The 27,879-nt window shown below is 41.6% G+C and overlaps 2 protein-coding genes across 11 annotated transcripts in view; both read left to right on the top strand.

The window, feature by feature from the left end:
• Positions 1–27,879, top strand: part of LRRFIP1 (LRR binding FLII interacting protein 1) — a 109,610-nt gene that overhangs the window by 75,457 nt on the left and 6,274 nt on the right. For all 10 annotated transcript variants that reach the window (XM_058028546.1, XM_058028548.1, XM_058028551.1 and 7 more), the window contains 9 exons: positions 805–882; positions 9,098–9,130; positions 9,884–10,009; positions 13,558–13,728; positions 14,611–14,703; positions 15,179–15,271; positions 16,372–16,464; positions 16,935–17,076; positions 27,595–27,641. In XM_058028546.1, coding sequence (XP_057884529.1) covers positions 805–882; positions 9,098–9,130; positions 9,884–10,009; positions 13,558–13,728; positions 14,611–14,703; positions 15,179–15,271; positions 16,372–16,464; positions 16,935–17,076; positions 27,595–27,641 — 876 coding nt within the window. The remainder of the gene's footprint in view (positions 1–804; positions 883–9,097; positions 9,131–9,883; positions 10,010–13,557; positions 13,729–14,610; positions 14,704–15,178; positions 15,272–16,371; positions 16,465–16,934; positions 17,077–27,594; positions 27,642–27,879) is intronic.
• Positions 18,321–22,780, top strand: LOC131085954 (leucine-rich repeat flightless-interacting protein 1-like). Its single transcript, XM_058028545.1, has one exon. It carries the CDS (start codon positions 18,730–18,732, stop codon positions 21,583–21,585), a length of 2,856 nt encoding a protein of 951 aa, XP_057884528.1. The 5' UTR covers positions 18,321–18,729; the 3' UTR covers positions 21,586–22,780.

Raw genomic sequence — 27,879 nt, forward strand, 5'->3', positions numbered from 1 at the left:
ACTTAATAAAAAAAGCCCTGAAAAAACCCACAGCATCTCCAAAGCATAATAATTCTTCAGATTTCTGTGTGTTATTTCTGAGTCCTAATCACCTCTGAAATAAACTCATTGTTTCCAGGGTAAGTTCTAGTTCTGTTTCCCTGATGCTTTAAACTTTTATTTCCCTGCTCCATGTCCACTGCATTAAAACCTCTGGAAATAAAAGAGCATGGACACATTCTTTGTCCTTGTCAGCAACCAGCCAGCCCTGCCCTGCATCTTTGCTCAAATGTTTCCTTTCAAAAAAAGCTACAAGACTTTCTTTGGCAGGAGATGAGGACTGCAGGTGCTGGAAAACCAGGAGAGAGACTCAGTCTCTGAGCTGGGCTCAGTTTTTACTTTAATCCCCACATAGGTGGATGTTTCTTCCTTTGGCCTGCAGAGCATGAGTTCATTTTATATGTGCACAATGTTGGGAACATGGGAAAATGATTCGCCAGAGCTCTTGGAAAGTAGTAGGATGGAGGCTTTTGTAGAGAAACTGAATTGTTTACTTGTCACTGGTACCTGAAGAGATAGAAATAAATGATTAGTATTCTAAGAATTGAGTCAAATCTCTACTTGAACTGCCAGTGGAATTACTGCTTGCCTTGATTTTCAAATTAACAATTCTCTGTTTTTCACTGCTGTTCCTTTGTCCAGCTGCATGTCACCATCTCTTGAACTGATTTCAGATGTGATGCTCCACATCCTCTCCTGCTTCCCTTGCCAGTTCTAATGGCTCTCTCTTTTCTCTGCCTGCTGTTCCTGGATTTCCTGCTGCAGCCCTCTGAGTACAGCTGCTACCTTGGGTCGGGATCCCGGGCATCCTCCAGAGCCAGCTCTGCTCGGGCCAGTCCAGTGGTGAGCTCCTCTCTTTCTCTTTGCCCTTTGTTTCATTCCTCTCTCCTTCAAGGTCCTTTTTTTGTGCAGAGAGGTCACTGTCTCTGAGTAATCCTCAAGGGATGTATTATTTGCTTAAAAGTGCTGTCACACTTCTCCTGTAATCTGCCTAAATGTTTGGAACCTCAGAGTGAAAAATTCTCTAGTAGTAGCAATGGCAGCAGCTATAAAATTCCAGAAAGATTTCTACAGAAATTTCAGCTATAAAATTTTATCTGCAACCTGGTAGTCCATAAAACAGCAGGAAGATTTTTTTTTTTAGTGATTCAGGTACACCTACCTCAGGCATTTCCCTTAATGGCACTGTTAAATAGTAACCACTCGTCACTTATCTGAGCATGAATCCTCTAAATATCAGGGCTTGTATCCCTGGATTTATAAATGCAGTGATGAAGAAAATTAGTTAAAGGTGTTTCTGTGAGTTTCTTAGGGTGTTAATTGGACTTTCTGGGCAGTGCTTAAGACAAAGAAACCAAAGGAGGAATTACAGAACTGAAGTGATTCCTATGCAGATGCATGTTAAGACAAAGAAACCAGACGAGAAATTGCAAAACTGAAGTGATTTCTATGCAGATGCATGTTTGGACTCTCATGCACTTTGGACTCTCATGACAGTGCTGTGTTTGCTTTAAATGGAGAAAAAAGCCCAGCGAGGTTATTGTGGAAAAAACTGGGATGTTGATGGGAGTGCTGTGTCTCCTTCTGGGGAGCAGGAAACCCTAAATCTCCTGCAGCATTCAAGCAGTTCAGTTTCTGTCCAGTGAGCAGAATTTTGGTGCAGAGCTGCAGGGCTCTCCAGAGGTTGGATTTGATCATTTTGTGGGACTGCAGAGTGCCAGGCGCTGCAGTCTTTAGCAGGGTGAAGTTCTAGAGGGATAAAGAGCACCCAGCACAAGCTGTGGCTGAGCAATGCTCAAGTCTAATGATGCCTCAGGTTTTAACTTTTATATTTTTCACGTTCTGTGCTACTTTAGTGTGTGGGTCTGAGCTTCACATTAGGGGTTGGTGAGCTCTCTGCACAGAGCAGGGAGACAAAACAATTCCTTCTCCAGCTGGGGACCAAGGACAAATGATGCAAACCTCAGGCCCAAGAGCACAAACAACATGGGCTGAAGAGAGAAAAAACAAGCAGGATGGGACTTCATAATCTAAAGCTGTAATTGGACAATTAACTCCAATATGCAAATGAAGCAGAACTTATAAAACTATGAGACTCTGTGACCAGTTATTCATTTGTGACCATTTGGGTTCACCGTGGGTACAGCCCTGGCTGGGCTCTTGTGCTGCCCAAGGTGGATCCATTGAGGCCTTTTAATAAATCCCTGCTTTATTCTTTAGCTCTGTCCAGCCTCTGCTCCAGGTCAGCCTTCATAGGGCATCACTAAAGGCTTGTCCACCCCCTGCTTTTAGGGGGTTTCTGTTCCTCTCTGTGGCTGTTTCCAGCTCTGGGTATTTCTGAATTATTTCCAAGCATGGGGACAGCTGCTGAGTGCTCTAGGATGTCTGGTAGAGGAAACATGCAGCTTACAGTAAACCAAAATATAACAACATTAATTTGCCACAGAGAATGAGTTTTGGAGTCTGCCATTTGAGAACTGATACAACAGAGCTGTGTGCTCTGAAGTTTTGGTGTTCTAAGGGTACATTAACTTTTTAAAATTGTTAAAAAACCGAGGGATTTTCATTGGATACTGTATGGCAGCTGGTGAGCTATAAATAAATCAGTGTTTTAATTAGCCCCTGAACCTGAGTCCCTGAGCTATGAGTCCTTGCAGAATATAACTTACATTAGTAATACATCTTAAATGGCTTTGCAAACTGCATTTCAATTACCCCCAAAGCAAGAACTAACCAGAATAAACAGGGATTCCATGACAGCTCTGTCAGGGCAATAAGAACTGGGTACCCACACAGTGCACTTGGTGTTTTCTGTGTGCCGGCTGAGTCACTTCTGCAAGCTCCTCGCAGGAATCACAGGATGCAGGGGAGGGTTTGGGCTTTAAATCCCCTGCTTACACTTTGGCCCCGTGGTATGCAAGTGGCTGGAGATGCTGTGCTGAGTCAGCACCAAGCTGAATCTGCTCAGCAGGGAGACAGCAGGCACTCCTTAAATCACCTTTCTTTGGTTTAATTAGTGGTTTATTGCCTGCTGTGAAGAGCTTCCCTTATCTCTGTCACCTTGAAGAAGAGCAGAGTTAATGCCATAGTGAGTCCAGCTGATCCTAAAAGTTCTCATTGCTACACAGGGTCAATCCAGCAGCACTTTGTGATGATAATATTTTTTTTCCTGCATTAAACAGACATTGCTTTTCCTGTAACTCAGGGGGAGGGATCACTTTTACTGACAAGATTCAAAGTGTTCTTGTGGAGTTTTCAGTCAGGTACTTGAGAGTGGAGAATGATTCCATGGAACTTTCTAAATTAAAGCATACAACAGCTTGTCCCTGCAGCTCTGAAATTTTTTGCTCAGAGTTTTGTTTCCCCCTCCTATCACTGTTCAGTGAGCAGTGAGCAAAAAGCAGCAGTAGTTTTCCTGCAGTGGTTTTCCTGCTGTGCACAGCTTTGCTAGCTCTGTTCTCATTTGTGTTACCATGTTGGTGATACAGTCAAAGGCAGGAAGATGCTTCAACACAATGTGTGAATATTTGGCTTTGTAGTTATTTTAGGAATTCACTATATCTGAAAGAAGTTTGCTGTTTGTTTATTTTCCCTTAACATTTTTCATGTTATCCCACTGGTAATTATCTGCTGTCCTTGCAGTTACTGCAGATATGCAAATATGTTGTTTAATATTAAACCATCCTCACAGAAACTACAAATCTTAACACTACTGAGAGCAAACATCAGACATTTCTGTACAGATGGGCCTGAGCTCTCAACATGTTTTGGCAGAGCTGGACTTTTGATATGAATTGCAGGAGTTTTTGTTATTTTTCTTTTCTAAATCAAGAAGCTACTAGTGAAAAGCAATTATTTCTAAATCTGGAACAGGCTCAGTAGTATTTGTGTGAAGGCTCTCTAGGGCAAGGCAGGTGAAACAAGAGGAGAGGGCTGTGCTGAGATGATGATGATGATGATGATGATGATGGTTCATCCTGGCTTGTGGAGGCTCAGGCAGCAGCACAAGCACTGAGAGTTCAGCCGGAGCACACACAGAGCTGTGGAATATCCTGAGCTGGAAGGGACCCACAGGGATCATCACTCCAAGCCCTGCACAGACCCCCAACAATCCCACCCTGTGCATCCCTGGGAGTGTTATCCACTGGGGCTGTGCCCATTCCTTGGGGAACCTGGGCAGTGTCCAGCACCCTCTGGGGGGAGAGCCTTTTCCTAAAATCCAGCCTAAACATCCCCTGACACAGCTCCAGCCATGTCCTGGACCCAGAGGAATCACAGGGAGCAGAGATTGGAGCTGCCCCCGGGATGGAAGGTGCCAGCCATGCTGAGCTCTGCCCTCAGTCTCCTCTGCTCCAGCTGAACAATCCAGCTGCCCTCAGCTGCTCCTTGTGTGGCCCCTCCAGCCCCATCCCCATCCTCTGTCCCTCCTTTGGAGGCTCCCTGACAGCTTTAAATCTTATCTAAAGCTGCCCCAGCCCAGAGCTGACAGGACAATGCCCTCCCTGGCCTGGCTGGCACTGCTGGGGTGATCCCCCAGGACAGGGATGTCCCTCCTGGCTCCAGGCACTGCTGGCTCAGATCCAGCTGGCCACGGACCAGCACTGCCAGATCCCTGCTGCCCTCTCAGTCCCCAGGGTGTCCCTGCCTCCAGGGCAAACCCAGTGCCCAGCTGTGAACACCTCTGCTCACTGGCAGGCACTTGGAGAAAGAAGATGGAGGCACTGAAAGAAGATGAAGGACTTAATTGTGGTGGAGACACTTAGGAAGCTTTGCCTTCTCTTTGGATAGGGTAGATTGTATCCTAGCCCTGCCTCTGACAGCCTGCATGTGCTTTGGGATAGGGTAGGTTGTATCCTAGCCCTGCCTCTGACAGCCTGCATGTGCTTTGGGATAGGGTAGGTTGTATCCTAGCCCTGCATTGAGAGTCTGGATGTGCTTTGGGATAGGGCAGGTTGTGTCCTAACCTTCCCTCTGACAGTCTACATGTGCTTTGGGATCCTTTGCATAGGGCAGGTTGTATCCTAGCCCTGCCTCTGACAGTGTGGATGTGCTTTGGGATAGGGTAGTTGTATCCTAGCCTTCCCTCTGACAGTGTGGATGTGCTTTGGGATAGGGTAGTTGTATCCTAGCCCTGCATTGAGAGTCTGGATGTGCTTTGGGATCCTTTGGATAGGGCAGGTTGTATCCTAGCCCTGCCTCTGACAGTGTGGATGTGCTTTGGGATAGGGTAGTTGTATCCTAGCCTTCCCTCTCAGTCTGGATGTGCTTTGGGACCCTCTGGATAGGGGAGGCTGTATCCTAGCCCTGCCTGTGACAGTCTGCATGTGCTTTGGGCCCCTCTGGAGTGAGGATTTGCTGCAGTGCTAACTTGCATTTCTGGCACTGATAAGTTTGTTTAGGCAGTGACGTTTGGCATAGCACTCATTCCTGAGAGAGGATCCTTCTCACAAGCCCTCCTCAGACCTGACAGATCTCAGCAGTGGTTTTCCCCTGCTGGCTGCTGCTAATTGCTGGAGTTCAGGTGGCTCTCAGAGAAGCAGCAGGAGTTCCAGCTGATCAGACTGGTAAGATGGGAGTATTTGGAGGGGTTGCACTGACTGCAGTGCCTCTTTCCTTCTTCTTAATTCCAGGTTTTGTAGATGCCATGCTGTGTTAAGCTCTAGCCTAACAATTTTTTCTCTGCTGTGGGCCACATTTCCATTGCAAGCTGTGCTGTGCTACTTGAAGGGCAGGAAATGATCTTAATTTGATTTGTGACCGAAAATCCCCTTTGCTTTTGTGAGGAAGTTGAGCTAAGTGCAAGATGTGAGCTGGAGCAGGGACAGCCACAGTTCTGAACACTGAAACTGTTCTGATACCTGAGCAGAGAACATGGCACAGGCAGAGGAATTCCAGGCTTCCCTTCCCTGATTGTTCAGGAGCCTGGAAGCTGGAAACTGTGCCTCAGTCCTGGTCTTTCACTGAATTTAAGATCCCTGTACTTGCAGTAGGTGTTTGGTTGGATGCTCTGTGGCAGTGCTGCAGGAACTCATTTTGGATATTCCACTGGTGGCAAAGAGTTTCACCCTAAAAGGGTTTTAACCCTTTTAATCCGTGGAAAACAGGCACTTTGGCCATATAAAGGCTTGTGGGGTGATCTTGCTCGTGTTGTGTTTCCAGCTGTGGTGAGCTCTGGTATTGCTGACATTTCTGTAATGTGCCTCTGGATTTGTTCTGAAATTGCTGTCAGAGGAGGCTGAACTCTGATCCCACTGCACCTACTTTGCAGAGAGCAGCCAAAACAAAGATATGCATGCTGGAGTTCCTTGGAAAATTACTTCCTTTTCCTGCTTTTTTATGGACTGAAGTACAAATTGCCCCAGTTGTTGGTGGAGAGCGAGATAATCTATGATTAGAGACAGACCCATGTGCAAATTGAAATGGTAGTGTTATGTAAATTAAAGGTACCATTAGGTGAATCCCTCTTTAAATCTCCTTTTCTGGCAAGTATTCTGTCAGTCCTTTATGTTTGTGTGTGGAAAAGCCCCCAAGCCAGGATATTTTTATGAAGGGCTGTGCTGAGTGCACGTGAAGGTGGAGAAGTTCTTCTCAGCCCATTTAACAATTGCAGTGTTCTTGATTGAATGCTAATACAGAATCAAGTGTTTGGGGCAAGAATTCTGTACAACTTCAAATAAACATAAACATTTCTCTCCTGACCTTTCTCTGTTTCATTTATTGCTGAATCAACTGCCAGAGGGCTTGGGGAAAAGCTGGAAACCTGGAGGTCCCTCTGGTGGCTGATTCCTTTAGGAAAAATTTATCTTTTTTAAAGGTACTGTGAATGCATTAATCCAAATATGAGCACGATGAAAGCTGTATAAAATATTCATCTAAAGTAGCTTTCTCTCTTTCTACAAGATAGATTTTGGTGTATCGCTGCCATGTAACCATAAAATTAAATGCTGCTTCTTTCAGCCTGGCTTTTTGCTTAGAAAACTAGTGTAGCAGGAGGCAGCTGTGTAATGTAAGGATGTTATTTTGGTGTGAAGAACTGGCTTTTCTTGAAATTGATTGAGTTTTTAAGTGTTAATATTTAAAAGAATTGTTAGGGATAGTTGCTGGTTTTGAGGAGAAACTACTCTGAGTATGACATTCATGGCACTGAGTGGATGAAGATGAAATCTTGCTTGTTTCCTTAACCAGCTCAATTTTAGATGTTACTTAATAGCTTTCATTATTAGAGATTATGCTCCATCAGAGTCATTATTTAAGACAGTTTTGCAATAAAGGTGTAGCAGGCTTCACAGGTGTGGCTAGGAATGCTCTGAGTAGAAACACTCACTGCAGTCATGTCTCTCACCACGTTGTCTTCAACATTCCCCTTTGTAAATGCAAGCTTCTGTTTGACTCATGTGATGAGTCAAATATATTTTATTTTATTTTATTTTATTTTATTTTATTTTATTTTATTTTATTTTATTTTATTTTATTTTATTTTATTTTATTTTATTTTATTCCATTTTATTCCATTTTATTCCATTTTATTCAATTTTATTCCATTTTATTCCATTTTATTTTATTCCATTTTATTCCATTTTATTTTATTCCATTTTATTCCATTTTATTCTATTTTCCTCATATGATGCATCATTAAAACAATATCAATATTTGCTCCCTTCTTTATTTTGCTAAAAACTGACATTGCACTTTGTTCCAGAAAATAGAGGCCATTGTGCAGATGGCTGAAGGAGCATAAATATTTTGAGTTGTGCCCTGTAGGACAGATTTTGCAAAGGCTGTACACAGATTTCCGGAGGTACATGTGTGTGGACACACAAATCTTTTGTCACCTGCCTTTATTGACACTGCCACAGCTGTCCTGATAAACAACAACACCACAGTGTTTGGCCAGGCTAGAAGGCTGCCAAATCCAGCACTTGGAGCTGTCTGGCATGAAAATAAAAAGCTGTTTGCACAATTCAGTCCATCTTGTTCATTGTGTCTGAGCTTAATTGTCTGCCTTCATTAATGACCCTCTCTTATTGCCTCCAAATTCAGAGATTTGAGGGGTATTTCCTAAAGATTTTATGTGTTCAGAATCTTTGCAAGTTTAGATCTAGTGCTTTAAGTCTGGCTTATTTTACTTTGAAGCCTCAGCCTTAAGTTTTCTTAATGCTAATTCACAGGGAATTTTAGCTGTGAGATGTCAGTGTAAGGAGCTGATTTGTAACACGGTTCTGAGATTTTTTTTAATAGGGTAACATAGATAAATTGATGAATAATGAGTGAGATTATCCCCATATTGTTCTATAAAATAAAAGAAAAAAATCTCCAAACAACTGTGCCAAATGTGGACTGATTAGGAAGAGATGTGGGTTTTGAGTGTGTTTTCAATGGAAATTATCAACTTAACCTCAATTATGCCCTGCCTTCCCCTTAATCAGCTCTGTCCTGATTGTTTTTCCAGTAGTTTCAAAAACACTATTCCCTTTACCAATTAGGCTCTTCTTGCTCTGGATAAGACATCAATTTTTCTAGGAGTCTTTTGGGAAACCAACTTGACTGTGCTGAATGTCCCAAGAAGAATTCAGGTTTTGTTGAGTTCTGCTGAGTTTTTAATTTCATTGAATCCTTTTTACACTTAGTTCCATTTTAGATGGAGATGTTCTGTAACTTTTAAACCCTTCAGCTGTCTGCATCCATGGTAATTTTCTGTCCTCCTAAATGCTGCTTTCTCACTGTTTGGGTTCTTCTAGACTAGTTTTGGTACAGGATCTCTCTTGTAAATCAGCAAATTGCAGTGAAATACTGAAACCCTAAAAGAGCCATTTATTTAGACTTTGGATTGATCCCTGATTTTTGATTTGAGGGTCAGTTTTGTAGTCTAGGGTCTTTGCAGTCCCTGTTTGTCTTGAGAGGGGAATATTAACCACAGGTTTGAAGCTTTAGATTTCAAGTCTAACTTGGTACCTTGCTTTTTGGGATGGGGATGATGTGGTGGCATTTCTGTACATTACTGCTTTCTCTTACTCTTATTGATTCTATTAATAATTCCTTCTCAACCTCTCTTTTACAGATTGAGGAAAGGCCAGAAAAAGACTTTGAGAAGGTAAGAAGGATCTTATCAATTATTCTGACAATAGTGCTTTGTTCATTCTTTTCCATGGGTGCAGCTTGCCACGAGTGCACAGAAATCTCCAATAAAATCCATTGTGAGGCAAAAATTGGAATTTCTGGAGCCTTCTGCTGCGTTTTTGAAGATGAACTTTTCAGCCCCTGCTTACTCAATGTTAAGTAGCTGACCTTCAACAGCAGTTGGCTGAAACTGCTTTAGGCTAAGCCACACAAACACTGTGTGTGTTTATTAGATCTTAATTATGAGACCTAAGTTATTTATGTAAAAATAAATAAACCATCATCATAAAAGAGGAGGCTGCTGCATTAACCCTGAGTACAGTCAAACAGTTCATGTGGCCACTGCTGCAGAGTAAATAAATATCCATGAAAGAGAGGAGCTTCCACAGCTTCCACAGAATGTATTATTGCAAGTTTTGAAAATGTCTGGCAGGCTGATACAAGCCCCTAAAGACTTTCTCCAATTAAGAATTAACAGTTAGAAGATAAATTATGCAAACTCCTATTGCAGTCTTATTTAAATACTTCTGATCCGCTTTTTCTCATTATTTTCCCTTGTTAAATCTTGATTTTGATTTTTTTTACTTCTTGGAAAGTTTGATTTTAATCAGAAGCGCATCGTTTAGAAGTGCAAAGATTGGTATAAAAAAAGAAAAGGGGAAAGCTACAAACCCATAATTTATGTGGAAAAGTGAGTTCTGAGCAGTTTATGTGTGTGTGATTGTAGGGAGCACGAACTGTCTCAAGTTTGTCAGCAGCTACCTTGGCCTCTCTGGGAGGCACTTCTTCACGGAGGGGCAGTGGGGACACGTCCATCTCAGCTGACACAGAGGCTTCCATCAGGGAAATCAAGGTGAGGAGTGCTCATCCCAGAATAAACCAGGGAATGTCCTTCAGGGGCAGTGAGTGGGCTGCTGGAAGGAGAAGCTGTGCTGGAGATGCGTCTCAGATGGGCCCTCCCAGCCTGGAGCAGGGAATGGGAGGAGGGTGGGGATAACACAGAGGAGAGGGCCTGGCACAGAGGGTGATCAGCACTGAAAGGGACAGAGGAGGGCTGGGACTGCTGGAGCCTTTGTACCTGGGTCTGTGCCTCATCCTTAACGCTGCAGATTCTGTTTTTTTCCAGCCAAGAGAATCAGAATTAGCCCAAACCCCTGACCACGAAATCTGGTGGTGTGGCAAGGCCTCAGCTTAGGCTCAGAGCCCTTGAGGAGTGTGGCAGAGGTGTTGGGAGCAGCACCTCGAGCCCTGCTGGTTCCCTGCCAGCTGCACCCTGCCCTTAGTGCTGTCACTGACCTTTGTCACCTCCCTCAGGACATCTATGAGCTAAAGGACCAGATTCAGGATGTAGAAGGCAAATACATGCAGGGGCTGAAAGAGCTGAAGGTACTGAGTGCTGTGTGAGCATTAACCCAGAGCTGCCCCTGCATGCTGTTCTCCTGGGAACCCAACTGGGTGCAGAGTGTCCCAATAACTGTGGCAGATTGTTCTGACTGGGGGGCTGTGGTGGGAAATGCTTCCAAGTGCTCCCTGAAAGGCTCCTGGTTGCCACTGCACGTGTTCTTTGCTGGTTTGCATCGTTTTTCTAGCAAATTAAAATTATTTGGGGTTTTTGAATATAGTTTCCTAATCCAGGAAATGATATAAAATATAAAATATATATAGCAAATTATAAAATATATATAAATAATATCTATAAATAAAATATATAAAAATAAATATATATGTAAAAATAAAATGTATATAGCAAATTATAAAGTATATATAAATAAAAATATATAAATAAAAATATATATAAATAAAATGTATATAGCAAATATACTATATAATATATGTATAGCAAATAATATCTATAAATAATATATATAAATAAAATATATAAAAATAAATATATATATATAAACATAAAATGTATATAGCAAATATACTATAAAATATATATAGCAAATTATAAAATATATAAAAATAAATATATAGACATAAAATATATAAATAAAAATATAGAAATAAATAAATTGTATATATCAAATATACTACATAATATATATAGCAAATTATAAAATATATAAATAAAAATATAAAAATAAAATATATATAAATAAAATACATATGTATAAATAAATATATATATAAATAAAATGTATATAGCAAATATACTATATAAAATATATATAGCAAATTAAAATTATTTGGTGTTTTTCTAATACAGTTTCCTAATCCAGGAAACTATATAAAATATAAAATATATATAGCAAATTATAAAATATCTATAAATAATATTTATAAATAAAATATATAAAAATAAATATATATGTAAAAATAAAATGTGTATAGCAAATATACTATATAAAATATATATAGCAAATTATAAAGTATATATAAATAAAATATATAAATAAAATAAATATAAATAAAATGTATATAGCAAATATACTATATAATATATGTATAGCAAATTATAAAATATCTATAAATAATATATATAAATAAAATATATAAAAATAAATATATATATAAAAACATAAAATGTATATAGCAAATATACTATATAAAATATATATAGCAAATTAAAATTATTTGGCTTTTTTTAATATAGTTTCCTAATCCAGTATTGGGAGATGAACTAGAACTCATCTCCTACAGTACTAAAAACAAATATGAGTTTAGAACCTTGTCTGTTTTTATTTTTATAAGGCCATGTGAGGTCTCATTCTGGTTTCCCCTTAAACAATTCTTGCAACAAAACTCCATTTATCAAAGCCACTTCATTTAACATGAAGAAGGAATGGTGAAGCTCTTACTGCTTCTATGAAGCCATAAATGCATTTTGTATAAACAAAATTTTATTTTGTTTATAAATACAACATAAATACAACAACCAACTTGTACATCCATGTTCTACCCATCTCCTAAGTGAGCAGTGACACAAGCTGTGGCTTTTTGGAAAAGGCAAATAGATAAATTCAACATTTGCCAGCATTAATTGCTGATTGTGTCATCAGCTCAGTGCTGACAGATGAAGGTGTTGCCATTTTAAGTGAGTTTTATGAAAGCAGCAGTAGTTAATCCCTTTTTGGTAAAATTTTGGTTTTCTTTGTGGTCACTGAGTAGCAGATAAAGCAAAATAATCACACTGCATAAAAATATTCAATCCATGTCCCTCAGACTGCCTTTTGGGGTGATTTGGACCTAAGCTGCACTGTTTGATGCTAAGACACCAAAAACATTGCATGCTGAAGGAGTGGAGCAGAACTTCTCTAACTTCTTCCTTGCATATACTTCCTTTCCAGCTCCTTTCTGAGCTTTCCAAATCCTAGTGCCTTTCCTGTGCTTGCCATTTCTCATCTGGAGCTGGAAAGTGCCCCAGAACACAGTCAAACATTTGGAACTGGACAAATTCATTTCTTAAAAGAGAAATTATCTCATTTGTTAATAGAAATGTCAGTTAAACTGATTTAGATTTTGCCACTGTCATTCTTAGTTCTGTTATCAGCTGGAAAAGGAAGTATATGAAACTCACCCATACTTCAGTTGAAATAATTAAAATTACACAAGTTCCATGAGAAATTGTTTGATCTGTAAACTAAAATGTTGACACGTGTGTTCTCCTTGTTTGCACATTTACACTCCTTTGTTTACGTGACTCTTTGTTTCTATAACTCTTATTTCTTTATTAAAATCAAGTAGGGCAAAGTTTGCATAAATGAAAAATTATGCTAATCTTTATTTGTTGTTATAAATGTCTCAGTATCTTATATTCAGGTCAAGCTGGCAGAAGGGGTTTTCTGGATACAGGGAATTGTATCTTAGAGAGTAAATTTGTAGAGAAGGGATGTGATGTGGGAAATGACACATCAGGCCACAAAAGCTGCACCTTTCTCTGTCACAGTGAATCCTGAGTCAGTATTGAGGATTCCCACATTGCAAGGATCTCTGACATTACTGTGAAGTGGCCGTCAAGCTGCCTGAATTTCAGGCTCAAATCATCCAAAGTGATTTTAATCAAGGCCAGTTCACCTTTAAAAATAAAAAAAAAAAAAAACAAAAAAAACAAAAAAAACAAGAAAACCAACTTGCCATCTTGAGCAGCAGCTTAGAGCTGCCAATGTGCAGGGGCAGGGGGAGGAGGGAGAAGGAGGGAGAGCAGGAAGGCAGGAGCTGCCGCAGCAGAGCTCAGGAAGCGCTGGATCCGTGCTGAGGTAAGGCTGCTTGCTTGGCAGCACAACCCTGATGGGGACTGGGCAGGTTTTCCTCACCTTGGCACAGCTGGGAGCCTCCAGCACAGGATTTTGTGCTGCTTTCCTGGGCAAATTTTGGTGCTTTATTTCCTCACTGAAGGTCTTGGTTGGCAAAGTGTCCTCCTTTATTTCTGACTCTGACCGAGCTGCTTTTTCCCTGCAGGACTCTCTGGCTGAAGTTGAGGAGAAATACAAGAAGGCTATGGTGTCAAATGCTCAGCTGGACAATGAGAAAACCAATTTCATGTACCAAGTGGACACCCTGAAGGATGCACTCCTAGAGTTAGAGGAGCAGCTGGCAGAATCCAGGAGGCAATATGAAGAGAAAAGTAAAGTATGTAAAGAGCTCTGGCATGGGGAAAAAACAGGGAGAGATTTGGAGGGGGGTAGAGATCTTTGGGAGGAGGCAGCTAAATTATTATTCAATATTTTGCATTACTGGTTTAATTAGTATTAAGTGAAATACCAATTTGTGGTCATACAAATGAGAATTTTCCCTAAGCCATTTCTGAAGAAGGGGAGAAAGGTTCTGGCTGGTAAAGGCTATATTGATATTATCACATCTCCTTTTATATTCCATCTCCAAAGTAAATTCATGGGGTTTGTCCATAGGGATTTCTGGAGCAGTTTTGCACACAAAGGTGCTGTCTCCAAGCAGCCTGTTGGGAGGGTTGTGCAGTTCAGAGGTGGTTAAATGTTGAATTAAGTTTTACATTAATTCAGCAGCTGGCAGTGATTTGGCGTTAAATAATAAAACTGAGGCTTACGTTTTCAGAACTGCCTTCTTGTAGCTTGGGGCATTTCACTACACTCCACTTCAAAACACAGTTCCTGAAAGATACTGTGTGGTTTTTTCTCTTTTTATTTAAAAGTCCAGCTAACTTTCAGTTCATGGCCATGTGGGAAGAGTGGGTTAAATTGCCACCCATTCATCTATGCAGTCTGAAGGAGTGGAGTGTAAAAGCTCTTCAGCCTGCTGCTCAGCTTGTGAAATGGGCTAAATGATGTCTGCCACTTCTATATTTGGTGCAATAATAGCATCTTGGAAAAAGGACAAACTCGTTAAAAATTGCACTCTTGTGGGATTGTGATTAGAGGGATATTCATGAATTACATTGCAGTAAGCATTTTCTTTGTGTTTGGGCTTATTTTCCTCTTTTTGATGGGATGCTATTTTTGATTAATATTAATCTTGTGAATATTTCATTATTCACAGGAATTTGAGAGGGAGAAGCACGCTCATAGCATATTGCAGTTTCAGTTCATGGAAATCAAAGAGGCTTTGAAGCAGAGAGAAGAAATGCTTGCAGTAAGTAACTGTTTTTTTTCTTTTAATGGCTTCTTTGATTGGTACATTCCCAAGCAGCAGTAGAGTGGAGAATGTGAGGCTTGGAGAATTTTATTCCCTATTCAAGTTTCTCACCAGAAGAAATATTAGTGTTTCAGGCCAAACAGGTTCAGAGCTGACTAATGCAAATAGTACTTTCCTAAGTATTACCTTGTTCTTCCTAAGTATTGCATTTTGGACAGCTGTTTGTGGAGATGCAGAGGAAAATAACAGAACTGGAAAATACAAGAACAGTAACTTGTTTTAAGTGATGTTGTGGATAACAAGATTGTCTTCAGGAGCACAGGTTCAGTTGGAATGTCAGGAGCTGTGCATTGGAGTTACTCAATTACTTTAGCACCTGACTTTTTTCATTCTTTGGCATCACTGCAATCTTGGCCTTCCTTGTTAACCTGTTACCTGCTTTCTGTCTTCTTGTTTTGCTCCCGCCCCTCAGGAAATCCAACAGCTGCAACAGAAACAGCAGAGCTATGTCAGGGAAATTTCTGATCTCCAGGAGACAATAGAGTGGAAAGACAAAAAAATAGGGGTAGGACTTGTCAACCCCTGCAATGTGTTCCAAGTGACACTGGTCCTGCTTTTGTAAAACCCCTCTGTAGTGCCTTTGCTTGCTGTGGCTGTCCTATGGTGTTGCCAGTGTAGTAGCAAATAGCAAGTGTTGTCTTTGGCCAGTAGTACCTTAAAATCCAAGGAAAACCTAGCAGCTGTTCTGCTTTCAAACCAAGGGCAATTGATTTGCTGTGCTGCACCATTTGCATTTGCCATATGGGGAAAGGAAGTGCTATTTATAATGCAATTCCATCAGCACTGAGTTTTCTCTCGTTCAGATTCAATCTGCAGACTGAGCAGAAACTGGAGTGGGATAAAGAGGTAATGGAGCTATTTATAGGAGGTTGGGATGAAAGTCTCCCATGCTTCTCATCCCTTCCCATCCCTTCCCTCATATCAAGGCCACATGGAAAGCCAGTCTGGTTTTCTTTTCCAGCTGAACACTGAAAGGCTTCCTGAAGAAAGCAGGAGAAAGAAATCTGGCAGCTTGCCCGTGTTTGTGATGTCCAATAATTTGTAGCAGCTTGAAACTGAAAATTGCCTAATTTTTTTTTTATTGGTCTATTTGTACTTAGATAGAAATACTGGGAGGGGGAAGTTCGGTAGCATTTGCACATGGTGCATCCCAGACTAAGGATGGCTTAATGGCAGCTTTCAAATTAATTCAAATGTAAAATAAAAAAACTCCTGAAATCCAGTGGGCCTATTTCCATGTCCACGTGGGAATGACATGGAGTCTTCAGTGTGCATGCTGAAGCAATGTGGGTTTGGATCAGTTTGTCTAGCAGATAAGAATAAAAACTGGACCCTCATTTGAAGGATCCCCAGTGAAGAATTGGGCTCTGAATGTCTTTGGCAGGAATTCTTGGTTACTGAGGAAGCTTTCTTGGATTTGAGGTTTCTCTCTCTGTATGCAAACTCAGTCCTATAATCTGTAAACTCGACCTTTTTCATCTGTGTCCCTTCCATCCCCTGAATATCTTAAATCTGCTCATTCTTGTCTACATTTGCTTTTCATGGCCTTTACTTGTCTCCCTTCCTCCTTTCTTCACATCTGCTCTGTCTGTGTTGGGAACTCAGGCACTAGAGAGGCAGAAAGATTTCTTTGATTCCATAAGGAGTGAGCGGGATGACCTTAGAGACGAAGTGCTTGTGCTGAAGGAGCAACTTAAGGTATGCAAGAGGAATAAAATATATTTATATTCACCTGCTGACCTTTTTCCCCTGTACATTTGGGCAGAAATATTAGATCTAGCTCAGTAGCAGTAACTCAATTTTCATGTTGCCTATAAATTGCCATTTCAGGGATTTTCTGTAGGAAGTCTTTTCCCCTGCTATTGATTGTGAGTTCTTAGTGTAGACTGGAGTATCAAAGTTGTTTCTGTAGGAGACACTTTTCTGAGGAACATCTTATGCAGATTTATGTTAAAAATAAAAAAAAAAAAAAACCAGCTGGGATCACATGCTTTCTGTCAGAATGGCTGAACTGAGAGCTGCAATATCTGTTCTCCTTCCTGACTCCCAGCCACGTTTAATGGAATGATTGAAGCAATTGTTTATTCAGAGTATCTTGGACAAGAGCACTTGACAGTCCTTCCCTTGCTGAGCAGCAGGCTCTAAAGCTTTGCTTTTGCTTCCCACAGAAACATGGAATAATCCCAGACTCTGATGTAGCCACCAACGGGGACACATCAGACATTCTGGATAACGAAGGACACTTGGATTCTCCCCGAAGTGCCCCAGGCACCACTCAGGCATTAAAGACAGGAGGGGAGGGCATGCTAGGTAAGTGCTGTGTGTCCTCTCAGCCCCTCCTGCCTGTCTGTCCTTCATTCATCCACCTCTGCTTGGACGGGGCAGTTGTTAGTGGGACAATTAACAGCACGCAGCATGCTCCCTGTCCAGTCACTCCCTGTGCATTTCCCTGCTTCCTTCGTGTTGATTAGCACTCCCAGTGTGTCCTGCAGCCTCCTCCAGCAGCAGACTGCACCTCCCCTGCAAGGTGACACAGGATGGGAATGCAAATAGGACGTTACAGATAAGTAGCAGTCATTCACGTTGCCATTTACACTCTGAACTGGAAAATTGTCCCAGGGTAATCCTACTGCTGCTCAGTGTTTTTCAGCACATGATAATATTAAATATTCAGGAAAAAAAGGCATTTTAGTTTTCTATCAAGAGCTTGTATGTTGGTTCATTGATATCCCTGAGAACTGTGTCTGCTTGAACAACAGTGCTGGGCTCTGCCAAAGCACACCAAAGGATAAATTCTTTGTTCCTGTGCTATTGAACACTTAAAATTAACACTTCTGTGTTTTTACTTGTTACATTGACACTTCAATTACATCCTTTGAATTTGACAGCGTTAGGAAGGAGAAATCTGGTTGGCAAAACCTCTTTATGCTTTTATGTGTTGAATTTATTAGAGAACTATTGTACTAGTGTAAGGAAATAAAGTAATATTTTTGCTTTGTTGGATTTTTTTTTGTTGTTCTAAATGAACATACTAATAAATAGCTGCAGGCAGCCAATTGTTGCAAGTGCAGGTTCTCTTGCTTTGAGCTTTTGGCTGCTTTTTCCTCACTCAGTTTCTGTGTGGAAACAATGTGGAACACCAAAAACCAAGGTAAGGGTGTATTTTTAAATGTAATATGTTTTCTACATCTCTTAATCCTGGGGTTTCTTTTTTCAGAATAGGTACAGCATAGACCCAAAAACTAACAACACTATTGTTTTAATATCTGTTGCTTTTAAATATAAATTGAAGGAAAAGTGTTACAACAAAAATAACCTTCAAAAACCCACAGAAGTCTCCACCCCTTTGGGTGGCTGAAATAAGGGGCTCAGGTTACCTGAGCTTTGATCTGTGTTGGGAGGTCTGAACAGCCAAACTATTCCCTTGCCAATCAGATTTTACATTCAGTGTCTGTCATCAGGCACTGATGATTCCTGTCTTGCTATTTTAAAAGCAAAATATTACTGAATAATCCTTCATGATTCCATTGTAATGGCATCAGACTCCTGCACGGATAGAGGGGTGTCAGGGTTAAGGCTGCAGAGAAAATTGCTGAGGAAGAGCAGTCCTTAGAGGTACATCTGCAGGTGTTGCTGTTAAATTGCACTGCTTCAACCAGCTGATCTCCTCTACCAGAGCTGTCATCCCCACAGCCAGGAGCAAAAATCTCCTCCCTTACCAAAACACGAGCCAGCACCTGAGACTTCTTGCTTTGAGAGGGTGGTGGTGAGTTTCACTGATCAAACCCCCTGGATCCTTACTAATTCAATTGCTGCTTTGCCTCACAAAATTGGCAAAAGCTGATCTTTTATTAACCTGCTCTTCTCATTCTGTCTTTCGGGTTTTGAGTGGGGAGGTAAGTGCTGTGGTGTGGCCCCCTCAACTTTCTCAATGGTCTTTTAGGCAAAGCCAAGGAAGTGGAGATGAAAAATGAGATTTTGGAGGATGTGGGGAAAAGAGAAATCTTGCAGAATTCTGAGCATGAGGAACACAAAGAGGAGTCTGAGGAGGAAGTACAGACATTGCATGCTGCTGAAAATGCAAAGGCAGAACAAATGGTTGAAGAACGGGACGCCCTGCCAGCAGTGATGGTACCAGAGAGTAGGTTTGCAGAGCAAGCCCAAAGCCTCCCAGAACCTGTGTCAGGGAGCACTTCTTCAAGCAGTGACAGTGACACAGATGGCTTGAGAAAGGTCACAGAGCCCAGGGGCACAGCAGCCCAGCAGCCTGAGAGTACACAGGCTGAACACCATGACCTGAGTGCAAGGACAAATGAGAACCTGGAGCTGGGCTCTCTGCAAGGCCACCCGATTTTTGAGACTCCTCAGGAAATGTTCTGTCACTCAGGCACAGAGCAGCAGCTGGGAGAAGCTGCACCCAGCCAGGAAGAACAAGAGGATCTTGAAACCAGCCATGCCCTGAGTGATGATGAAATGGATGAAGGGTCTGACAGTACAAGTGAGGGCAGTGAGTTGGTTTCTAACCAGGCAGGGCTACCTGAGGGAGCAGTGGCAGGCTTGCTTAGGGAAGAGGGAAATGTGGAGAGTTCCACTCCAGAGGAACCCCAGCACTCAGAAGAAAGTGCTGAAAACAAGGTTGCAAATGTCTTGGAGGAAAAGTTTGTTGACTGCACTGATGGGAGAAGTGATAAAACAGCAGGTGACAGAGCTGAAGAAGAAGATGAGGTTGGGAACACAGTTCAGGGTCAGCCGAGGGAAGATGAGTCTGTGGGTTTGGAGGGGACTGAGCCATGTGAAAGGGATGTCCCAGCACAGCCACTTGGAAAGGAAGGTGGAGAACATCAGGCATTGATCCAGCCAGATTCTTCACAGGACAGTGCTTCAGCATCCCCAGAGGAACGAGGTACACAAGGTAAAACTGAAGATGAAACTGCTACAGCTGAGAAGGATGGACAGAAGGAAGAGCTGATGGAAGAGCTGGAGGAGTGTTCAGGTTCTGCTGGAACAGACAAGCAAGGTGTGGTGTCTGTGGAGGCAGGAGGCTCCATTCCTGAGGGAAAGGGAGGTGAGCTGCAGCAGGCACAGCCAGGAACAGAGGTTGGGGGAGAGGTGATCACTCAGGAAACCCATTCAGACCCGAGTCTTTTAGATGATAAAGTTAAGGAGTCAGAATTGGAAACAGGAGATGAGGCTGGCGAAGGACAGGAAAGTAGCACAGAATGGGTAGAAGATCTGAATCCAAAGGCAGAGGTTCAAACAAGTTGGGGTAGTGAAGAAACAGCAGAAGGTACAGAGGGAGAGAAAAATGTTCCTTTAGAGGGTGAAGAGCAGAAGGTGGTTAAACAAGTGGAAGGTGAATCTAAAGAGGAGTCAGGTGTAGGTGTTACTGTAACTACTGAAAACAAAGCCAGTAAAGAAACACTGAAAGAAAATGAGCGAGAGGTAGAGCTTGCAGACCACCCTGGTGGGGAATCTGCTTCTGAGGAGGGTGCAAATGATGCCCTGGAACAGAAACCTGTGCAGGATGAAAAGATTAGTGAACAAGTTAAATTGGAGGAAGGTGCAAATAATTCCCTGCCCCAGAAAGTTGTGCAGGATGAAAAGATTAGTGAAAAAGTTAAATTGGAGGAAGGTGTAAATGATTCCCTAGAACAGAAACCTGTGCAGGATGAAAACATTGGTGAACAGGTTAAGTTGGAGGAAGGGACAGATAATTCCCTGGCACAGAAACTTGTGCAGAATGAAAACATTAGCGAACAAGTTAAATTGGAGGAAGGTGTAATTACCTCCCTGGAACAGAAGCCTTTGCAGGATGAAAACATTGGTGAACAAGTGAAATTGGAGGAAGGAGTAAATAATTCCCTGCCCCAGAAAGCTGTGCAGGATGAAAACATTAGTGAACAAGTGAAATTGGAGGAAGGAGTAAATAATTCCCTGCCACAGAAAGCTGTGCAGGATGAAAAGTTTAGTGAACAAGTTAAACTGGAGGAAGGTACAAATGATTCCCTGGAACAGAAAGCTGTGCAGGATGAAAATATTAGTGAACAAGTTAAACTGGAGGAAGGTGCAAATGATGCCCTGGAACAGAAACCTGTGCAGGATGAAAACATTGGTGAACAAGTAAAACTGGAGGAAGGTGTAATTACTTACCTGCCCCAGAAAGCTGTGCAGGATGAAAACATTAGTGAACAAGTTAAATTGGAGGAAGGTGCAAATGATTCCCTGGCACAGAAACCTGTGCTGGATGACATTAGTGAACAAGTGAAATTGGAGGAAGATGTAAGCAATTCCCTGCCACAGAAACCTGTGCTGGATGACATTAGTGAACAAGTGAAAATGGAGGACCAAGCAGAGGAAAGCCTGGAAGATGATGGTGATGCATTTGATTTTGATGAAGAGTCAAATCAAATACTAGAATCTGATGGAAAATGTGATGGAGAGAAAGCTGATGCACAGGGAGAAGAGGGTGATGGAGCAAATGGTACTGTTGGAAAAACTGCCCACACACACAAAGCTGGAGAGGGAAGAGACAAAATGGAAACCAAAGATGCCTTGACCAAAGGTGGTGAAGCCCTGCAGCGTAAGAAAGATGAGCCTCAAGAAACAGGATGCTTGCAAGGGGAAGCACTGGGGAAAGCTGATGAGGAGGAAGATGAAATCAAAGTATCAGATTCTAGTAAAGTGAGAAAATTCCAGGATCGAGATGTTTTGGAACAGGATTTGGAAAGTGCTTTCATTAAGAGGGCTGAAAGCAGGGAGGATCTGCAGGTTGGTAAAAGGAGTAAGGGCAGATCCAGAGATGACTGTACAATCTCCTGAGTTCAGAATCTCAAACCTGCACAAATTCCATGCCCTGTGAGCAGTCCCAGGACACAAACATGCACTTTGCACAAGACATCAGACCTTGGAATACTCTTAGAGCTTTGTCTTTGTAGGTGACTCAGCATAAAGCACGGATGTGGTAACGATGCAAGTTTTAAGTTATTCACTGTTGTACCCAGCCACAAGAAATTGTGAGTGGGTTTAGTTTTGCTGTGTCTCAGGTCGAAAGCTTATCACCTGATGAGGAAGCTTCACAACTTGACTATTGAAACTATTTTATGCAATTAAAGTACCTCTAGTGTGGATAGCTGCTCCTGGGGAATTTCTATAGGAATTTTTTTATTATTCTAGCCTAGTTGATCAATATCATGAATGTACATTGGGCCTTTGTGAACTTATGCACATTATGCTTACTTGTACTTAGATCTACAGCAAGTATATGAACTCTTGATGAAGGAACTCAGCAGATCAGCCATCACTGATGGTGAAACTTCTTTCAGAATGCTTAAAGCCTATGAACCAATCTCTTAATTTTTTTTTAATATGAAGAAAAAAAGATCTTTTCATTCCACCTTGTGTGTATTTCTTATATGGTCACATTCCAAAATATAGTTAGATCACTGTGAATCTGCTTAATCTGAGCACTTTGGAAGAGCAATACACAGTTTGGAGAAAGTACAAGAAGCAGATCTTAGTTTGATGAAAGGAATAAATATCTACATGTTTACTTCATTTAGGCACTTTGCACCACAATAGGCCTTTTACACCATGTCTCACATGGGGTTTTATTTTTTTCCAGAGAAGGTGTCAATACACATTGTAATGTGTGCTTAGGTTTGCTATCAAGTACTGTCTAGATATGAATATATAAAAAAATATATATTTTTCCAAGAAGATTTTTGTTTAAAATTGCATTTGCTTACTGCATTATATATATATATTTTTTTTTTTGCAAACTCTGATTCTGAAAGAATGTTTTTATCTCTGAAACAAATCATATCTCTTTCCTTCTGGAAAGAAGATAACTTTGCATGTCTTAACTCTTGCTGGATATCAGACCAAAGATGACTGTTGTTTTGTGTACTAGCCCCCCTGTGCCTTTTGGAAAAGCTGGGTTGCTTTGAATTGCTGGCATAAATTAAGCTCTTGGATTCCCTTGCTGTATTTCCTCTTGCTTCCCTGCTAGTGCTTGGGAGGAAGAGGAAATACAGCAAGGGAATCCTTTAAAAAAACATTTATATATGTACAACATATATACAACATATATATAAACATTAATATTTATATATGTTTTGCATATATAAATATTCATTTATGTGTTAAGCAATGAATGTCCCAAGGGAATGCAGATCGAGGGGGGTGTGGGCTATGGAAGGTTTTATTTGTGTTGATGTTACAAAGTTGTCAGAGCATAGACAGACTGCAAGATTTGAACTTGTATATCCAAATGTACTGCTGTATATAATTTAAATAAACATATTTTATACTTTAAAGCACCTGTCCAGAGCACTGTTTCTAAACCTGCACGAGGAGTTATTTAAACCTGTGTCATTTCAACACCCGTTTTTCTGCAGCTTTTGTTCAGTTTATTGCCTTGTGCCACGTAGCTACAGGAGCCATCTCCCTAGGACTGGGCAGCCTCGGGGTTTGAGCACCTTGAATATGTGATGGCACCTTAACTGTAGAGCTCTAACAGGTCTGTAACCCTGTAACTCCTTTCATGTGGCTTCTCTCCAACTTACAGCAGATCCACCGTGGTTCCTGTAAGTATTGGCAGTTGTTCCTAAGGGTTTGCACTAGATGCTAATCCAAAAAGTCATAGATCTTGTAAGCATTTCTTATTAGCATGTAGCAGTGTTTATTTAAAGATTTAGCTCTGAGTAGTTCGTGTAATATTCTAAATAGTTCATTGAATAATAAATAAATTCAGTGAAAAGCAGTGTTTATTTAAAGATTTGGCTCTGCCATACTCTCAACAGTAATATATGGTTTAATGTTGGAAGTGGGTTTTAATTGTTAAGTAGATTTCAATAGATCATTAAATGTTCTTACCTGGCTTCACCTTTACTGTGGATGGATCTATCAGAGTTAAATTAGGCATTATATCCTCTATTTCTTATGAGTGCATTTCTGATTTTAACTAGTTTTTCCTCTTCAGAAAACTCAGCATCTTTAAGAGAATTCCTTTTCAAAGCAGAAACACCTCCAGTCTTACCTGTCCAAGTACCAGCTTTGATCCCACTCCCAGTGTAACTGGGAGTAAGAACATGGAGAGGCTGTGCAGAGTAGCTGCTGTGCCAGAAATCCATCCTGGAATGTTGAAAATGAGTGTGTGTGTGATCCAAGTATGAAACTTCTGTCTTCCAGAATAACCCCAAATTCTCACTGGGTTTTCTGGGCATCACCTAGTGGCACTTAAATGCTGTAGCCCAGGTTTGTGCATATCAGAGCTAGCCTGAAATGCTCTCAAAAGCAATATCTCAAGAAACTTACTTGATAATAAAGGGAATAAATAGTGAAAAGGTATTGGCTTATATATTCTTTACTATAGAGAACAGTCCTCCTGTCCCCCTCAAAATCAGTACTGCATGCCAGTGCTTCCAAATCCTGTGCTGTCCCTGGCAGTGCCCCTCTTCTGAGAAACACAGAAAAGCATTTTCTCATCATCCAAAATAAACTGACAGATCTGGAGAGGGAGTGTGGTGGTGTTTGCAAGGGTCCCAGGATGAGGGAAGAGATGAGAATCTGACTCCATGTTTCAGAAGGCTGATTTATTATTTTATGATATAATATTAAAAGAAATTTATATACTAAAACTATACTAAAAGAATAGAAGAAAGTATTTCATCAGAAGGCTAGCAAGGAATAGAAAGGAATGGAATGATAATAAAATCTGGTGACTGAGCAGACAGTCTGAGCCAGCTGGGCTGTGATTGGCCATTAATTATAAACAACCACATGAGACCAATCACAGATCCACCTGTTGCATTCCACAGCAGCAGATAATCAATGTTTACATTTCATTTCTGAGGCCTCACAGCTTCTCGGGGGAAAAATCCTAGCAAAAGGATTTCTCATAAAAGATGTCTGTGACAAGGGAGTATTGCCCAAGCTGCTCTGATTCTTGCAGGCTGTTCTGAGTAGCTGCTTGGGGCTGGGATTCCATGGGATGTCTTTCCACCCTCCAAGAGCAGTTTACCCCTTTCATTTACATCAGGGTTTGTTACTCCCTGGGCCACACTTCATGTAAATCCTGCAGGTAAAACCAGCTGCTTCCCATCCCATGCTCCCCTCCAAGTGGAAACAGACCTGGAGGATCTGTGGCTGATCTGGGAACGTTTGGAGCAGCACTGAGTGAGCAATGCCTCAAGTCAGCTGCAGTGCCAAGGCAGTGAAAGCAGTCACTGGATGTGAAGGTGTGGCACAAGGCACTGGTCAGCACCATGCTCACGCTCTTGTCCTGCTCCCTCACAGGCCCCATCTCCTCCTCAGCCCTCTGTTAAACTCTGATGTGGGAAGGCCATGAACTGGTGCAGTGAGTGCCCTGGGAATCACCTTTCCAGAGTTAGCTGAGGTGAATGGCACACTCTCATTATTCACTGTGCTGTCTTTCTATGTGGAATAAGGATAATGACTGTTACAGATGAGAATTTTAATTAGCTGCTTCCTGTCCTGAATTCAATAAGCTGTTCTTTCCTGCTCATCTGTTCTCAAGGTCCTCAGATTTGTTGGAAAAATATCTCCTAAATGCAAAATTAAGGTGACCCTGCAGAGTAAGTTTCTGTGTTAATGTGGGGGTTTAAGATAAGTGAAAAAACCCAAGAGACCCTCATGTCTACAGGCAGAGAACTTTTCTTCTATATGAATGGCAATTTTAGCAAACTCATTTGTTCCCTGACCTGGTACACCTTGCTGTCTGCACGTCCCAGTGGGGTGCACAGCTGTCCATAATAAGGGCAGGGAGAACTGGAGGTGAACCAAACTTGAAGGTTCACCCCAAAATGCATCCTCTTTGCAGGAAAAGGGCTTTGGGGGAGCCAGTGTGCTTCCTCAGTGGAAGCTGGCACAGGTGTCCTTTCTTCTGGCAGGCAGGTTTCACCCCACAGCAGGGCTTGTGTTAATGAAGTCACACTACATTGTTTTCAGATCAAAATTGTTACTTGGCCCTTTTGGACTCAGTAAGTTCAGGCTAATTTTGAAGCAGCCTAAAGGTTTCCTGCTGCACCAGTCTTGATTCTCTTCCCAGTCCTTGGAACTCCATTTCTCAGTCTTTGCTGGCCTGTAAATCCCAACACAATCTCTTGAGCCCAAGCTTCTCCAGCCTGTTTGCTGTTCTTGCTTTCTTCGTTGACCTTTATTTTTCTGCCATATCTTCCATCTTTTGCAGAATTTGTCTTAAGTTTTCTTTCCTTCCCATATAGATCTGTGAAATTGTTTTATCATTTTAAAGGGGTTTATATTTGAAAATTTTGTTTGTGGGTGGTATTTACAAAATAATTTGGTTTGGGTTTTTTTTTTTATTTTCATATCAATGCTCAGGTGTAACAATGTTACAAATGGATGAAAAAAAAGAATAGGACTTCAGGAGGTTCAAAATTAATCCATAGATCTGCTGAACTGGGATGTCATGCTAAGATCTGTATTTGGGTATTGCATCAAAAGCCAAGGTAAAGATTTTATTCCATGTTCTGGAATGGGACTGTGTGGGGGTGTGTATTCCCAGCAGGGGAATGACATACCACATTAATGGACTCCACATGTCTGCTGTACAGAGGGACTTCCATTGGGAGAACAGTTTTCACCATGATTTGATTCAATACAGACTTTTGGTTTCCTTTAAGTGCATGTGCTAACAAGAAAAAGGGAGAACCACAAGACTGGCCTGTTCAGGAGTTGTCAACAAAGAAGAAATGGTATTTTTAAAGCTCTTAAAAATATTTAAGTCTGTTTATCAACAGAATTTACCTGGTAAAAGCCCACCAGGCTCTTATGTGTAATTTATCTTGCTTTCCTAAAGTTTACAAAAAGATATTTCTCTTGAGTGACCTGTGGCTTTTAACCATTTAATCAGCAGGCCAGACCTCATCTGTGGAGCTGAGCTCTGAACAGCCTGAGCTCTGCACTGCTGGCAAGGGAGGCCAGCTGAACAAACCTGCAGTGAGACCCAGCTGAGGTCAACAGATCCTCTCCTAATGAGTGTATTTCCATGTGGTGTTGCAGTGCACTCCTGCCTGAGGTGTACCTGAACAAACTGAGCTTGTTAATTATTCATTTAGGTGGTAAGAAAATGTGCTTTCACATTTTGCAGCCCTTAATTGGGAGAGAAAAAATGAAGTTGTTTGCTTACTTTGTAGTTCTTTTTTCCAGCTGTCTCATTCTGCAGAGTGCACTTTATAAACAAGGGCTGCACATATCCATGTGCTGATCTGTAGCACTTCCAAGTCCAAATGTAGCACAACAGTTGGTGCAGGTTGTCCATTGATTCTTGATGTTTGACCTGGAGAATTGACTCTGAAGAGAAAACAGAGTTTTACCGGACTGCCGCGTTCGAAACACAAATCATTTGATGAGCAAATGTTTTTTTCTGGTCAGAATATTGGAGCTAAAATGTCACTGCCATGTGAAAGAAGGGAAGAGTTAAAAGTGCTGAGAATGTAATTATAGGTGTTTACAGTATTGCCATTGTGTTAAACTCTCCAGACCTGTGAGATTTTGTGTTGCAGTTGTGCTTGACCCTAGAGTTCTTGCATGCTAACCTAACGTAGAAGATTAGCCTCTTTGCATGCAGCTGGCTGCTGCTACTGCTGGGACAAGCATGTTGTGTGAGAATGCCCTAAGTGCCCTGGCTGCAGCCCCCTGCCAGCCCTGCTGGGCCTCGTGTGCTGTGGTACGTGCCCTAACCCCCCATCAGTAGTCACTAACCTGAGCGGGCCAGCCTCGTGTCTCAGATGCGCTCCCGACGCGCCGCCGCTCGGTCAGCACTGAACTCTCCCTTTCCTCTTCCAGACAGGCTGAAAAGGCTCATTGACGAACGGGAGTCCTTGCTAGAACAGGTAATCACAGGGCAAGGGAGGGATTAAGGAAACAAAAACAGCCCAAACACAAGGTGTGGATCGGCAGCACTGTGGTCTGGTTGCTCTTGCTGCCCACTCTGGTCTTCCTCCAAAACATTCCTCCCGTGTGTTAGCTTAGGATACATGGAAGATATGGCCCTCTTATTTCTGAATAACAGTCCTTCAGTCCTTCTCAATAGTAGTCCTTCAGAAGTCCTTGGCCATGGCTCAGAAATTG

The sequence above is a fragment of the Melospiza georgiana genome, chromosome 7, assembly GCF_028018845.1.
Source record: "Melospiza georgiana isolate bMelGeo1 chromosome 7, bMelGeo1.pri, whole genome shotgun sequence".
In the NCBI taxonomy this organism is placed as follows: Eukaryota; Metazoa; Chordata; class Aves; order Passeriformes; family Passerellidae; genus Melospiza; species Melospiza georgiana.

What these genes read in the sequence shown, in the direction of transcription:
- LOC131085954 (XM_058028545.1), top strand. Translation starts at nt 18,730, where the DNA reads ATGAAAAATGAGATTTTGGAGGATGTGGGGAAAAGAGAAATCTTGCAG.